At 40.8% G+C, this 16,909-nt stretch overlaps 2 protein-coding genes across 2 annotated transcripts; both read left to right on the plus strand.

The window, feature by feature from the left end:
• The first annotated feature begins 397 nt into the window (after positions 1-397).
• LOC100835692 (chromosome transmission fidelity protein 18 homolog) lies at positions 398-10,392 on the plus strand. The gene is made up of 24 exons (XM_003561743.4): positions 398-727; positions 825-1,145; positions 1,254-1,315; positions 1,821-1,967; positions 2,069-2,332; positions 2,441-2,527; positions 3,004-3,105; positions 3,210-3,275; positions 3,494-3,604; positions 3,685-3,746; positions 3,834-3,878; positions 3,970-4,043; positions 5,534-5,601; positions 5,695-5,763; positions 5,992-6,089; positions 6,176-6,257; positions 6,467-6,545; positions 6,621-6,708; positions 6,772-6,925; positions 7,394-7,585; positions 7,664-7,723; positions 8,885-9,135; positions 9,225-9,330; positions 10,046-10,392. The coding sequence occupies exons 1-24, from the start codon at positions 535-537 to the stop codon at positions 10,097-10,099; spliced, it is 2,835 nt and encodes a 944-aa protein (XP_003561791.1). The 5' UTR covers positions 398-534; the 3' UTR covers positions 10,100-10,392.
• A 2,093-nt stretch (positions 10,393-12,485) lies between these two features.
• Positions 12,486-14,283, plus strand: LOC100846751 (BTB/POZ domain-containing protein At3g09030). The gene has a single exon (XM_003558239.4). It carries the CDS (start codon positions 12,582-12,584, stop codon positions 14,028-14,030), a length of 1,449 nt encoding a protein of 482 aa, XP_003558287.1. The 5' UTR covers positions 12,486-12,581; the 3' UTR covers positions 14,031-14,283.
• The last annotated feature ends 2,626 nt before the right edge of the window (positions 14,284-16,909 follow it).

Consider the following 16,909-nt stretch of genomic DNA (forward strand, 5'->3'; position numbering starts at 1 on the left):
GGAGATGCTGTTAGGTAGTCTTGCATTTGCTCCCCATGCGCCAAATCTACATACCTCCAAACATACAAAAAAGCACGGATGTTTGTAGAGGGGCTTTAAAGTTTCTATCATATACCATCTAATCTTAAATAAATGAATGAGATGGAAGATCACTTAAATATATATTTTTTATGAAATGCCCTAGACCATCAATTGTAGGTTTTCTTCATAGAAGTGTTTGAGTGATTAGAGTTTTCTTCATAGAAGTAATGATTAGAATTGAAAGTTTTCAAATTTTCGGTGGCAATGTACTGAGCTGGATTGGGCTGGGCTGAAAGAGCAAGTCGGGCCGAATGACCCGTTCCGTTAGTTGTCAGTGCCATCGCACAAAACAATCCCCTAAGAAAAAATTCACTCAATCAGCATTCAGCAGGAGCCAGGAACCCGCAAGGCGGCAACACCCTAGTTCACCCTCATTTTCCCCTTTACTTCCCGCCATCGAAGCCGTTCACTTTTCGCCGCCGCTTGGGGCTCCCGCTGCGTGCTGCGCCGGCGATGGAGATGGAGGACATGGAGATGCCAGATCCGGAGGAGCTCGAGTGGATGGAGAGCCACGGCCTTCTCCCGGAAGAAGAGGAGGACACCTACTTCGACGACCCCGACGAGGGCTTCCTCCCGGCCGCTGACGACGCGAGCAAACCTCGCGACCCCCCGCAGGAGGCCGCCGTATCCCCTGCAAAGCCAGCAGGTAAGTACCACTCCATCTCGATAGATCACAACCCACAATTCTAGGCCTCCATTGTTTGGACTGCCGTGCTGATACAATCGACCAAATTTGTACGAAGAGGAAGTGTCGGAGCCCAATCTGAAGCGGCCTTCCCCTCCGCCTCCAGTGGAGCAGGAGGAGGAGAGGAGAAAGCGGAGGAATGTAGATCGGGAGGATTCGGTGGACGAAGACTGGCTGCGGTACTCGCCCCCTACCGCCGTTGAAATCGTCGCCGAGAAGATAGTTTCGCGTTTCGCGTCGGAGATCCAGGGTGACTGTATGCCCGTCACAGCGCCCAACGGAGAGAGGGTTTATGCTAAGCTTGTGACGGAGAAATTGGTTAGCGAAGTAATCGAGGGGTCTAGGCGAAGGACTCCAATTTCCAATCCCAACCACAAGGGTTAGTTACTAATAAGTAGTGCACTTCGCTTTTGCTCCCTTAATCATTCATTTTAAGTTAATTTTGACTTACTTTGTTAATACACCCCTGTGCTACTTTCTTCTGCAGGGCTTCTCTCAGAATCCTTTCATTCACTAACTATGCGAGCAGAGCAAGAGGCTCTAGCCAAGGTACATATGTGAGATCAATAGATAATAGTAATGCAACTGGATTGTTTTACTACATCACCATTCTGACCAAGTAGGCATCATTTACGAGAAACAAACAGTGATTTAAATGGTTATTTGGGTAACACTACTTTTATGTCTGGGCATCACTATGTTACTCAACTTGATGGTTTCTCTTCTTAGGGATAAACTTCCATGGACTAACCCCAAAATAGAGAATTTGTAGTTTTTTTAATTGTGGACTTCCCAACCAGAAATACCATGTGTGATCCCAGATACCATAATTGTACTATTTTTTGGAGCACTGGAGTCAAAAACAAAATCGTCATCCTTAAGTATTGGGAATATGACAGGTCTACTTTCTTTTCCTAAGCAAGTTCACTATGAATTCTGACTACTATCCCTGAGTTGGTTGCTGACTAAGCATCACTAGTGCCATGTTAATTGCTGCTCTCTGGGCAACAAGTTGAAAATATCTTACTAATCCATGTTTGTAATGCCTATGAAGGCCTTGCTGGAAAGCACAGAGAAACAGGATATTGGAGATGTCGAGGGTTGTCCAGTGACTCCAGTAGTTACAGAACAACTTTGGGTGGAGAAATACGCACCACACTCTTTCACTGAGCTTTTAAGTGACGAGCACACAAACAGGGAGGTAAATAATCATCCCATTTTGTTAAGAAATGTGTTTATAAGTGCAGATCTTTGCTGCATGGACTTCTAGTTGAATTTTTTTACTTGACATTCCTTGTCCAGGTTCTTCTATGGCTAAAACAATGGGACTCCTGTGTGTTTGGGTCCCATATTCGGGCTACAAGTGATGATACTTTATCCGCCTTACGTCGGCATTCTTGTGCCATTCAAAAGAATTCAAGTAACAGAAGTTTCTTGTCCAAGAGCAGGGCAGGCTATGCCATGGGTCAAGATAGTATGCCCCAAAATGCACCTGGTAGCAACTCAGAAAATCCGAGAAGTACCTTTAACAAAAGGTCCTCTGTTGATAATGCACCAGAACAGAAGGTGGGTTAGTACTAGTGTAGTGTGACTTGCATACATGACTGTAAGCTGTACCTGTAGTAAGGAGCTGCTGGTTTGTTACTGCATTTGAATAACTTCCTGATGTTGCAGGTGTTGCTACTATGTGGTCCAGCTGGCCTCGGAAAGACGACGCTTGCTCATGTGGCGGCCAAACATTGTGGTTACCATGTTGTTGAGGTCTGAATATACGATCAACAGTATTTGTTGTTTATTGTGTGGTAGCTTCTATGGTATTCATTGTGATGCTCCATGATTGCAATGTCTAATCACTCCCAATAAGAGCGTACACATTTTCTGCTACATGATTAGCGTATCAGATATATCTGTTGCCGTCCTTCTGAATTGCCTTCAATTTTGTTACGCATCTAGTCACAACTAGATATCATTGCATGTTATTTTGATATTTTATACACTGTAAAACTAGATATTGTTGGATATGATTTTGATATTTTATCAGTCTTGCATTTGTTTAAAACCTATGGTGACATGTTCTTTAGCAACATTTCCCCCACTATCCAGTTTAATATTGTCTCTTGTTGGTTATGGTTGAGTGTCTAGTTTGCCTATTGGTCTATGGGCCAGCCCTCGTCTGCTTATTGCTACCTGAATACAAATTCGGTACATTGCTTATTTTAAATACTACATACATGCAGATAAATGCCAGTGATGATCGTTCTGCTTCATCCATTGAACCAAAAATTCTTGATGTAGTTCAGATGAACTCTATCATGTCAGATTCCAAACCTAAGTGTCTGGTGAGTTAAGTTATGCTACCAGATAAGCTACGAAGAACAAGTTATGCGACCAATTTCTTGAATCACTTCCCCCGTACTTTGTTAAGTTCTACTGGCATGTGTAGGTAATTGATGAAATTGATGGAGCGCTTGGTGATGGAAAAGGCGCCGTGGAGGTTATTTTGAAGATGGTAAGTTGGCTGTATCCTAGTCCTAATATCATGATCTTTCAACACTGTCATTATTATGCTCCCTTTTCATCATTAATTTCCACCTTTCCTTTTTTCTGTTTATCAAACAGTATTCTGCATTGTTGTTCAGTTGAGAACTGAGGAAGGCTATTCTCCTCAGCATAATGCATATGAATACATTTCTATGATTCATGAATGATTGGCTCTTTCTGGTACAGATCAATGCTGAAAAGAACAATAATTCTGACAGAAGCACTGGTGGCGAAGAAACTCAAGTCCAAAAATCTTCCTCAAGGAAAGGTCATAGAATAGCAAAACTATTGAGGCCTGTAAGCAATGATGTCGTGCTGTCACTTGCCATCATTTTAATGCATTCACAGTTTATTAAACCATACGATATCATTTACAGGTAATTTGTATATGCAATGATCTTTATGCTCCAGCCTTGAGAAAACTACGCCAAGTAGCCAAGTAATATTTTCTTCTTGTTTTTTTTTAGTTTTGTACGGTCCTAAAATCATTTAAACTTTTCTTATAAGGATTGGTTTAAGTTTACAGGGTTCATATTTTCGTGCAGCCAACAATTAGTCGTGTGGTGAACAGGTGATGTAAATGCACTTACCTAACAACATCGAACAGTCTATTGTATATTCAAATGATACATTTTGTTCATGAATAATTTTTGCGTATTTAGGCTCAAGTACATATGCAAGAAGGAAGGATTCAAGACAAGTTCAATTGCCCTTTCTGCATTAGCAGATTATACTGGTACATTTTCTTTTGCTCCATTCAAGCCATAAATATACTTAATATTGGTGTATAATGCAATACGTATTTTTTCTATAACAATAGCAAAACTGAGATCAGCTATTCTAATCGATTAATGGACATGCGATATCTCCTTTTTGAGTGGCAATACTTGTATTTCTAGGCTTCTAGCTGTCTTCCTATGTTTGGGCGACCCAATAGTTCTTTACTCCTACAAATGTGTATTTAGCTAATTATTCAGGTTCATGACCAACCAAGCTCATACAGGCTACAGTGTATGTTTAATATATATTTTTGAACGGGAAAGAGCTTCATTACTTCATCACCCCTACCCAGTTAGACAACTAAGTTGAACAGCCACGTGCACACCATCAGCCTGGCTTCTACGGCTAGAACTAGCCAAGTCATGAGCCAAACTATTACAATCTCTACTCACATGGTCAACAGAATAGTCAGGGAAACTCTTTAGCAGCTCCTTCATGTCATCATACAGGCTTCCCAGCAGGAAGAGCCACATGCCATCATCTTGCAGAGCCTTCACTAGCAACAAACAGTCGGACTCCACCTCAGTTGCTTTACGGGAAAACTGTAGCGCTGAGATAATGCCTTCCTTGCAAGCAACTGCTTCTGCTTCCAAAGCGCTGTAGCAGCCCGTAATCAGGCCATTGGACAGAAGCAGATGATGGCCGTGATCGTCTGTAATAGCTGCACCCCAGTGACCACATCCAGTCAGTTCTAAGAAGCTGGCATCAATATTCAGTTTCAGCTGCTGACGTGGTCTCCTTAGTGTAGTTCAGGGGCGCACCCCCCACCCCCACCCCACCAGCTTAGTGTTTTTTATTACTAGGTACTCCCTCTGTCCATAATTCTTGTTGAAATCTTATATGTATCTAGACACTTTTTAGGAATAGATACATCCATTTTTTGACAAATTTGAGACAAGAATTATGGAACGGAGATAGTACTTATTTAGACTTATAATTCTAGAAAATAGGTAAGTTAGCCCCCACCAGCTTCTGGTCTATTTTCACCTTCCCCCACTGGGTGACGCCGGCCGCACAACTGTCTGCGCCCTCTTGTTGCAAGCAGGACATTATCCTATACTGTGGAACATATGACACAACCGTCCTAATACCTTTGCTTACTTTCAGCATTTGACTAAAAGATCTTTATATGCTGACATACTTTGGGCACCTCTTTCCATGCATCTGAGACACTTAGGATCCTGTTTGGAGCTTATTCGAATTAACCCTGTGCAGTGCTGGCGGCCAAATGCTTTCACATGCGTTATCTTAAGTTCACTTTTCAGTCTTGGACCTGGAACCTGTTCTTTTGCCATCTGTAGTGCCACTTCTTTTGCTTGTATTATGCACTTATTTATACAGAGATGGACAAAGGGAATTGCTAGTGTATGTATAGATTTCTTTTATTCATGTGATGACTGGTTAGCATCATTGAAATAAGACTAAGTGAACAAAGACTATCTGCAGAATGTGACATTCGATCATGCCTGAACACACTTCAATTTCTGAACAAGAAGAGAGAGGCACTAAACATCGTAAGCGAGCAAACTGAGATCGCCACCTGTTGGCTGATGTTATTATTTGAAGGGTATAGTGTCCATTTCTCATTGTTATGTGTTGTTGAGCAGTCAGGGTTTGAATCACAAGTCATTGGACGGAAGGACATGTCAAAAAGCATCCTTGATGTTTGGAAACAGGTCTGATGTTTGCTTGCTTCATACTTCATTTATTTTATTTTCTGTGGACTCCATCATTGGTCAAGCAACGATTGTCCCAAACTTTCAATACTGGTGCTGAAAACGAGTGCCAAGCATAACTTCATAAGGCAATGCATATCACAGATTGCTGCTATATATGTTTCATGTAAAAATAACAGTAATTTTGCTCAGTGTACCATTTATCATCTTAGCAAGTTTTCTTCACAGGTTCTTCAAAAGAAAAAACTCAAGCGGGCAGAAATGGCTGATAGTCACGTCAGCAGTGACAAGGACATTGGTTCTCTTTTCTCACTCATATCTAACCGGTAAAGTTTAGTTTAATTGTTGACTTTGCAGTTTGTTTGTACATGGACTTGGTTCACTTCCTTATTATGTCACATTGTATTTGCAGTGGTGACTATGATGTTACCATGGATGGGATTCATGAAAACTTCTTAAGACTCTCTTATCATGATCCAATGTTGCATAAGACGGTATATATTCTAGCTGACCATATATGATATTTGATTTTCTTACTTTTCAATTATCATACACCAATACTTGCACTTCAAACTAAATTAGAGGTGAGGCTAGAGCCTTACTGTGTGAACCTTGTGAGCCCACCCTTGCACCCCAGGAGAGTTCATCAGTTTCTTGCTTCGTAAATATATTTGCAAACTTACTAGCCCGAACCACCTTACAGGTGAAATGCCTTGATGTACTTGGAGTTTCTGATTCTATGATGCAGTATGTTTTTCGAACTCAGCACATGTCACTCCAAGGTAGCATCTGAATCTTTATTACCTACTTTTTGATAAATATTGGACTAACTTGAAAAGTTTATCTTCATACTTCAGTGTATCAACCTCCTATTGCCATCACTATAAGCCGTATGGTTGCTCAAGTTGAGAAGCCGAATATTGAATGGCCAAAAGCTTTGCAAAGGTAAATTTTACAAATATATACTGTTGCTGTACACTAGCAGGGTTAACATGACTTTGTTTTTAGGTGCCGAACAATGCTTTTGGAAAAGAAGGACAGTCTGAAGACCTGGCAAAACCGAATGTCGCCACTCATTTCAAGGCACCTGTCAGTGGAATCTTTTGTCAAAGACATTGCTTCCCCCTTTTTACATATTCTCTCCCCTTTGAGTTTGAGACCAGTAAGTTCTCGGTCACCTTAGTTATGTTCTTCTAATCCTCGATTGTCATACTTCAGTGTTGGCATACAGTAATTTGTTGGTCAAATTCATCTTGGTTTCTAAAATCAAGACACTAGAGCAAGGTTTTGCATGGCAATGTAATCCCGATCCTGTACACCAAAACATTCTACAATTTATGCACAAATGAAAATGGAACGAATGCTTTAACCAATCTACCTAAAACAATTTAGTAACTAAGGGAAGGGTCTGAGTTCTTGAGAGGACCATATATCAAATGAACTAAAACAACGACAACAATTTAGGATCGGAGGGAGTATATCGTATCTCCTCTTCCTATCAGATCGGTCTTTTTGGGTTAGGTGGTTGGTTGCTATATCTTAACAGATCCTACATGGCATTACAATTTCTATATTTGTTTTTGTATATTTCCATCCCTGTTAGGTTTTTAACCGTACATGATATGTTCAGGTGGCACTGAATTTGCTGTCGGAGAGGGAGAAAGATGATCTGCTGCAGCTGGTTGATACCATGGTTTCTTACTCGGTCACATACAAAAACACAAAGTTTGAACCTCAAGAAAGGACACATGGATCTATTGTGTCTGCTGATGTTCCTTTACTTTCTCTCGATCCTCCACTCAATGATATTATAAGCTTTAAGGTTCTTTTCAGTTGTTTTGTTCTTTTATTTCACATTCTGCTTTCATCTTACTATACTTGACAAAGCTTTTGATTTCAGGAGTATCAATCCGAGCACATTGGTCTCTCTTTGGCCATGAAACAGGTGTTGGTGCACGAGGTGAGTAGTAATTCCAGGTCTTTTAACTTGCATGCATGGAACCCTTTAGCCATAGCCATATCTTAGCATTGGCCACCTTTAAAATTCCTTTACTGACTAATTTAACTTATTTGATCTAAGAAACCAATTATCATTAGTTTCTGTTTCTGTGCAACACTCCATCTTACCGTTTGCTTATCATGATTTCTTGTCAAATGTAAACTGACCAATGCATATTGCATTGCTATTATTCCACTATTTGAAAAATTGATTGTACCACATGACATTGAGTTAGCATTTTATCTGCACAAAAACCTACATCCAGAACCTGATTCCAAATGTCAATTGTTTACTTTTTTTCTGCATCTAGTGGATGCAGCAGCTGTTTTTGCATGTATCTAGATTCATTACTTACTTTCCTTTTGAGAACTGAGCTTCTAGTATCTTTTATCTATTATAACTCATGTTCACTTCAACTATTACTAGCAAGAAACCCGAGTAAAAAAGTTCATACTGCAAGTTTACAGGACCATTTACTTTCAGTTGAATTGAGGTACTCTCGGTTTATCTAAAAATTCATGCTAGAATCATGGTGTTTTTGCATAACATATTGAAGTGAGTACTGAGCAATCCGAGATCTTTGTATCAACGGCCATCACCACAACTGGTTTGTTTGTAGGAGTAAACATAAACATATTTGACAGTCCTATGGAAGGGTGGGTGCTTGGGTTTATGGTTCACATATGTATGCACCTTGAAAAAAGAAACATAGATATGCATCATGCTAGGACATTAGCACCTGCGAAATATCATGTAGAAGTATGGTCAAACGTGTATTGTTAAAAAAGTAACTTGAATCTTGCCTTTTTTGTGCAGGGTGTATTTTGATTCTTTTTTTTGCATGATTTGTTTGCTGTTGTGCATGTATTTTTACATGATGCACACCTATGTTTTTTTTGTGAATTTTTAAAGATGCACAAATATCTAAATCCTAAACTCAAGCACTCATACATGCACATACAAAATCCATCCATTGTGAAAACTGCAATAACGATATAATCCCCTCTGACACACAGTCTTAGAGTTCTTCTAATGTTGCCAGGAGTTTCATGTTGGAAAATGCCATACCGGCAACAGAAAAAGCGACAGTTATTATTATTTCTAACATGGGTTTTTCTCCAGGTAGAGAAGCAGAAGATCATCAAAGATAGTGCTGGAAAATTGTTGAACCAAACTAATGGAGTTAGGAGTGAAATTCCAACAACTTCAAGCCACAAAGCAGCAGCTAGTACAAATGTTTCTGCATTGGATTCTTCCAAAACGCGCAACCTAGCTACACTTCCAATGCAATTAAACTCAGGCTCTAGTTTGAGTGTTAAAGATCCTACGCCTGCAAAGAAACACTCAAGTCGTCCAACTGATTTCTTTCATAGGTAATGTGGCAATGAGCGTTATTTTTCAGATATCATTGTGATTGCAAGGCGTTAATTATGAAGCTAACTATTTTCCTTGTCAACAACAGTTTCAGGAAAGAAAGACCGGTGGGTGCAAAGCCTCGTAATGATGCCGCGCAGCAAAGAGCAACAACACAGAGGGATTTACGTCCACTGATCTTCAAATACAACGAGGTTTGTTCATTACGTTTTCACCATGATACCATTTTTTCTTTAGTGAGCCAAACTTTAAACATCATGTTTGTGCACTGATCATTAGAAACGTGAAAACAAGGACAATCTTGCAGGATTGCAATGTCCCTTTTTCGTAAAACCGATAGTGCATTAACATAGTTGCACTGCAAGCCTGCATGGCTGATGGAACTAGGCAAAAAGCTGCATAGTAGTAACATTGTTAACTGTCATTGGCACATCCTCCTTTTCTACAGAAGTAATGCATTACTTTTTATGTTTCTAGTTGCTACATTGGATGCCCTAAGCTAGAACTGTGTTGCTTAGAGAACATTACACTAGCTCCATTACCAAATTGAGTTATGGAGCTAACTAACAAGTGTAGCTATGGTTAGTCAATCAATTGTTGGTTGAAGTGGTACTCCCTCCGTCTTATATTAAGTGACTTTCTATTACATGTATCTAGATACTTTTTAGGTATAGATAGATCCATTTTTGGACAAATTTGAGTCACTTAATATGGGACGGAGGGAATATTTAATTACCAGAGAGTTCTTGTTTAAAACTGATCCAATGTGAATTTTTCAAAGTAGCCTGGTACTTTTATGCCTTTTCCCTCTAGTTCTTTGGAGTCAAACCTGTTGGACTCTAAATGCTTCTCATATATTTTGGATTTGTTCTAACAACAATATTATCTCATGAATGTGATTCTTTACAGGGCTTCACAAATGCGGTAAAAAGACCAGTGAGAGTCCGTGACCTTCTGCTCTAGCTAGGTCCATTTGGTTTCCTGCACTTTATGTCTTGTATATTACTCCCTCCATTCCATAATATAAGTCATACTAGACCAGACTTTGATCACAAATTATTTTGTTAATATGTGGTTTATATGCCATGATATTGGTATATAACTAGTTTCTTTTTCCAAAATAAGTAGTAATACTCGTGACTTCATATCTTATGAGACATATACTAATGGAGTAATTCTTGGTCAAAGTTGTCTTAACGAAACTAGATGTCTTATGAGACATCTTATAATATGAAGCTGAGGGAGTAATTGTGTCATTATTTTCATACATTTAGCTGGATCTTGTGTATAACACAACAATTGGTATAATGGTTTGCAAACTACTTCTTCCATTTCACTATATATGTCAAGATGGCAATGGATAGTCAAAATGTGGATATCCATGAATATCCAACTCATGGATCGCGGATATGGAACGGATTTTCGATCCATGGATATTCATGAATGGATACCTGCCAACTCGTGGAGCGGGCACGGATATCACATTTGATCCATGGATATCCATGGATACCCGGTATTTATTAAAATAAATAAATTATTGACATGTGGGTCCATTAGTTAGCTAGATTGAGTCATGTAAACAGTCTCCTTCCCAATCAACCCTACCCTAACAACTTCTCTCTAAGTCCCACACTCCCACCCCACGAGCCGCCGACCTTGATCTGTCCTCGACTCCTGATTCCCCCATCGATCCCCTCTCTCTTCCTGATATGTTGTTGTTGCTCCTGTTTATGATGTATATTGCATGGATAATCAATGGATACCCGGATACCCAGTAGATATGGATGCGGATATGGTTTTGCATCCACGGATACTTTCATGGATGGATAGTTGATTTGGCGATGGATATAGATTTGATCGACCGTCCAAACCCGCCCCATTGCCATCCTGATATATATGTTCCTTGTCTTAGTAACCCTGTTTCGATATTTTTTTTTCCTTTTGTTTTCTCATCATCAAATATTTTTCACATCTTTCTCTTCTACGAAAACGCATGAACATTTTTTATATGCATGAACGTTTCATTTGAATTATGTGAATTTTCTTTAAGTCGTGTCCATCATTTTAGAAAAACATGAATTTGATAAAATATAATTCTTAAAATATTAATGAGTATCAAAAGTAATGTTCATGGGTCTAAGAGATGTATATGAATGTAAAAAAATGTTCATGACCTGTGAATAAATGTTTATATAGTTGAAAGGAAAAATTGCTATGAAAGAGAAGTCAAAAAAAGAAGGTAAATAAACAAGTAAGCTAATGCATACAATAAAGAAGGAAAAAGTGAAAAAGAAAGGAAAGCGTTATGTGTTCGAAATTTTATGACATGAATTTTCCACCATAGAAAATTAAAAGAAAGCCAAATAAAGAAAAGAAACGAAACGAAAAAAAAAGTTGAAAATGGAAAAATAAAACAAAAGTACAGATAACAACGAAAGAGAAATCAACGAAGTAGGGTGTAAACTGATTGCGATAGGATAATGCTCTTTCCATATCTTTTACCATATTATTTTGATGGATTTGAAGTGAAACGGATAATGACTGGCTGCGGATTATTTCGGATGACTGATTTGGAATGAAAATGAAGCGTACTTGGAAACAAACAAAAATATCAGATAAATATGTGAGAGAAGACACAATTTTATTTTAATCATGCAAACGACATGAACAAAACACTTATCTAAGTGCATAATAACACTTGAAGAAGGTGGATAAAGCTTGTTTCCTGTTTGCGCTGCAAAGCCTAAATTGCTGGCTGCTAATCCAGTTGATCAGCCTCATTATTCGTTATCCATTAGTTCGTTGTCCTATACATCGGCAGCATGCAATTTAATACGGAGTAAAATATATTGTGTTGCGGTTTGCAAAAAGTTTAAGAAATAGCAGCAATGATCAAGAAGGTAATCAGACATATTTGCATATCTAAGTTCTCCCCTAAAGTTGAAGTACTGTACAGATCATATCACTAATTCTTTCACCATCACCAGCGTCTTCTGTTGCTATAAAAGCCTAGGACATATTAACCATACCATAACCCTAAAATCGGACGTAAATTTGAAGCGTGATATTTTTTTAGAATCTTTGAAGCGTGATACTCCTTTTTTTCTTTTTTTTTGAGAGGAAGCGAGATACTCCTATGTACTCTTTCCATTCATTGTTTTTCTATGCAAGTTTGAACTAAAACAACGACAAAAATAATTTAGAAAGGAGGGAATACGTTTTTTTTTAGGGGTACGGAGGTAGTACGTTCTATTTACATTCCTGCCGGAGCGACACATCTTTCCCATTGGGCTGGCCTGGCCTGGCCCAGCCTCGTTTCCAGCAGTCCGAAAGTCCGGAAAAGTCATCTCCTCGTCGCCTCGTCGGACAGTGCAATTGCACGGGCGAGAGATAGTGGTGGTCTGTTGTTTCTCAGAGCTGGGAGGGTGAGACCGTGAGAGCATCTATGGAAACCAACGCCGCCGGCGCCGGCCGACGAGGGGGAGGAGGCAGGAGTGGCACAGTGAAGCAGCTGAACGTGGGCGGCAAACTCTTCTCCATGGAGGCAAGTTCCCTCTCCCTCTCCCTCTCTCTCGATCCCTCCCCAACCCCAACCTTCGTGGACCGCGACCCCGCCCTCCTGTCCGCGATCCTCTCCGCCATCCGCGCCCCATCCTCCCCGCCGGCCTTCCCAGTCCGTATCCTCCTTGACGAGGCCCTCTTCTACGGCCTCCATGCCCAGCTCCTCGCCGCGCTCTCCCCTCCGCCCCTCCTCGGCTTCTCCGCCTCCCTCTCCTCCACCCTGTCCCCCGCCTCCGAGCCTTTCCCCACCGCCCTCGCGGCGCACCACGACGGCTCCCTATGCCTCGCCCACGGCGCCGGCCAGCTCACTTACTACTCCCCTGCGCTGGACCACCTCACCACTTTCCGAACCCACCTCCACCACACCACCTCCCTCCGGCAACTGCATCCCAATCTCGCCCTTGTCGGGTCCGTCTCCTCCCCCGGACTCCATGTGTACGACTTCCTCGAAGGTAGGCGCGTCGCCTCCGTCGAATGGTCAGACCCAACCGACCTTCGCACCCTCAAAGCGAATGTCATTGCCATTGCCGCCCGTCCTCCTGCTGATGCTACTGACAGGAATTCACCGATTTTCGCTACATTCGAGTGCCCGCACCGGGAGAACTGCATCCTAGCGATTGACCCTGTAACTCTGAAGCCCATACAGGAGATTGGCCGGCAAAGTGGGACTGCGGCTAAGTCATCTTCGCCGGGTCGAGTAGCACACCTGCAGGAGCTTGGGCTGGTGTTTGTTTCATCTGTAAGCTCGGGTGCATTTGGCTACTCTGGGTACATGAGGCTGTGGGACATTCGGTCTGGGAATGTGGTGTGGGAGACAAGCGAGCCAGGGGGATCTGGAAGAAGCAACAGGTTTGGAGATCCATTCGCGGATGCAGATGTCAATGTGAAGCAGTTGATGCTTTACAAGGTGTGCTCAAAGTCAGGAGATATTGGAGTTGCAGACCTGAGATGCCTTGGTAATGACCCTTGGGTGTATATGTCATCAGGACCAAGAGGGAGTGGAGGGGGTCATGGCAGTATTCTGCATTGCTACAAGTCCCAGGTGTTTGTCAGCCGGAACGACGGATTAGAGGTTTGGTGCCGACTGAAAGAACAACGCAATGGCACATGCAACTTGGCAGATCAACAAAGAGCAAAGGAAATACTCGACAGAGAAGGAATTAATGAAAATAGTTTTAGGAGCTGCTATGTGGATACTGAAGAGGATTCTAAGCGTGGGATGATAGCTATGATGGAAGGGGGTGGAGACCGTTTGTTTGTGACCAGAGAAGAAATGTCAGTTGTGGAAGTGTGGGAAAGCTCCCGTTTAGCTGGTGCTATCACTTTGTCATAGCATTCCCCCCAGCATACAAGACTGACCACTCAGAAGGGTCTATCGAAAGAATTGAGTGTGTATTTTCTATTACAGAATCATGTTCATACTCCTCTGCTCAGTTTAGGCATAAATTCAGTTCTGGGAACATGGCTCTTCCTCTGTCATCTCACTTCCAAGATTTGTTGTGGGAACATTTCATTTCTTGCATCTACTGATACGTTCAATGCCAGCAAATGCCTTACACTTGAAGTAACCTTCTTTGGTGTAAGCATATTTTCCTGATCCTTTAAACTTAGCACTAAGAGCTTAGCTTTCTACAAGATATAATTGGATAAGTCGTTAACATCCTAAATGCAGTGCAATCTAGTTATTCACCTTCATGTGTGATTATACTGACAGAGTATCAACAATCTAAATCTGTACCAATTTTCAAGTTATCCTTGTCTTTTAAAATGAACTAAAAAGACTTAATGTTGCCAATAGCAAATGATCTCTTCACGCTTTTTTCTAGTAGAGGCTGCAGATTATGACTAATAAGTACACCGTGCATAATATAGCTCAGAAACTTGATAGCGAATTTCAAATAATACTGATTTTCTGTACAATATATGTTTTTGAAAAGTCATACTAGTATTTGTGTAGTTTTGATGATCTGTTCTGTAACATTGCCCAAGTGATTTACTCTTCCAATGTAATTAATCTGCAAACTAAGTTTGGGACACCCTGAGCCTATCTAAGGCTTATGGTGCTACATAACCGTTTTGGTCTACCATACAATGGTCAAGAGTCGCTCTACGAGTCGCGGCTAGTTTACTAGTCGCAACTTGGGTGTCGACTGGGAACTTCGACTTGACTGGTCAAACAACTCAAACAATACCCACTGCCAAGGCTGTGCGTGAGGATGTATAAAGGCTTCTCGTGAAACCCTAGCTTCTCCCCACGGATCCTCAAAGATCCAGAATGAGCCGCGCTGGCTCCTGGGTTGAACGGTTGAACCAAGCCTCGCTGGACTGCGGCTACTGCCGCCTGTGAGTAATCTTCTCTTATTCTCTCCTTCTCTTGGTCTGTTTTCCCCTCCTCTCCTTTCAATCCTCTCCTTCCAGAACCCAGATCTGTTGGCTTGATTTTGTGTTTTTCTTACTTCCATCTCAGCTAGCAGCTAGAATCATGTCGGAGCCAGAGATAGCACGATTAGTTACTGGCACTGCAACTGGAGCTGTGGTAGCTGGTGCTTGCCTACCAGTGGACTAATCGAGCAGTAGTCGTGATTAGTCTATGAGTTGTTTCCCTGGGGATCGACTCGACTCTTCAACTCTTAATCCTTGTTACCACACAGTTGAAAATTTTATACGCATGGCCTCCTGTATCTAGCTGATGAGCAACATAGGCTGTTACTTACGCAATCAAACTTGAGAACATTGGTAGCAAAAAAGAATTTCGTAGGGGTCGTTTGGATTGGGGTTATTTATTTAGGAAGATTCAGTGTTTAGTTCAAATTTGAACTAAAATGCCAAAGCCCACACAAAAATACCCCTCATTGGAACAGACTCTTAGGGAGCTCTCTTTTAATGCTTTATGTTTCCTACATTATATAGCCAGTTGTAACATCAGGGAGGTTTTCCTACACAACCAATTACAAGTTACAGATTAGGGACATTATAGATCTGCTGGCAATATAGCATTTAGGAACTGGGGATATTCTTTGGAACAAAAATAAACAACTGCTTTCAGCTGGATTGTAACTCTGGAATCTTGTCATGCTTATCTTGTAGGAGACTAGGGTAATGTCATTTCAAAGAACGTTGTCTTCTTCAGGTCTTACCCCCACTATTGTCATGAAGAGAAACATCAACTAAACATCATATAGGTGTCTTCCTCTTTAAAGCTTAAATTCAGCTTCAACCAACAAATTATCAGTCAGTACTTTTTAAGAAGAATTTAGCGATATAAAGTCCATGTCACAAAAATCACATGTTAACAAAATAATTCTTGGTCAAAGTCTTGTCTTAACTAAACCTAATACACCATTTATTGATAAAAGGAAGGAGTAGCTTATTAGTTTTTCGTTTTGACATTTTTTTAGTTCAGCATCAGCCTATGGTAACGCAGGTTATTAACTAATACTGAAGGGCCACCAGGTGATATATCCCTTCTTATCCACATAAAAAATTAGGCAATGTATGCTATGTGATCACCCTTTGACCTTTGTGCCGTACTCAGACTTGTTGCTTAAAAGCTTGACTTCTCTAACGTTCATTTGCAACTTCTAATTTATCTGTGTACCCTGTGTACATTTTACTAGCTTGAAATTCCTCTTTAGTTTTGAAGTGTGGCCATAATAGTTTACGGAGCAGAAATGCCGTGTTTTGAATAGGCTTGTGTGGTGGGTGTTGGATGTGTCAACAGTACTCCCTCCGTCCAACAAAAGATGTCTTAACTTTAACTAAATTTGAATGCATCTATACACTAAATCATGTACAAATACATCCAAATTTTGACAAACTTGAGACATCTTTTGTTGGACGGATGGAGTATCAGAAATTAACATATGGCATGCATTCATCCATTGTGGTAGGCCTTTTGATTGTGCTTCATCCGTAATGTACTTAGATCTTTATTGTGCTGGGAGTCCAAGTTGGAGCTGAATTGTTCTTCATTTAAGTTCCGGTGACTTGTAAGATCAAAACTGAAATTCTTGGTTTACCTGTTGAGTTTCTTGACGCGGTCCTGGAATCACAGTCCAGAAGTATTGCTTTGATTAAGAACTTCTCGTTTAGGAATAGAAACATTTTAATGGTACTGCTAGTACATAGTCCCACCAGGACACCGTGATGACTCCGAATCTTTAGAACTCTGGTCTGTCTGACCGTCTTTGTGGCACCAGCAGGGCAGCAGCA

This window comes from Brachypodium distachyon, chromosome 1, assembly GCF_000005505.3.
Source record: "Brachypodium distachyon strain Bd21 chromosome 1, Brachypodium_distachyon_v3.0, whole genome shotgun sequence".
NCBI lineage: Eukaryota > Viridiplantae > Streptophyta > Magnoliopsida > Poales > Poaceae > Brachypodium > Brachypodium distachyon.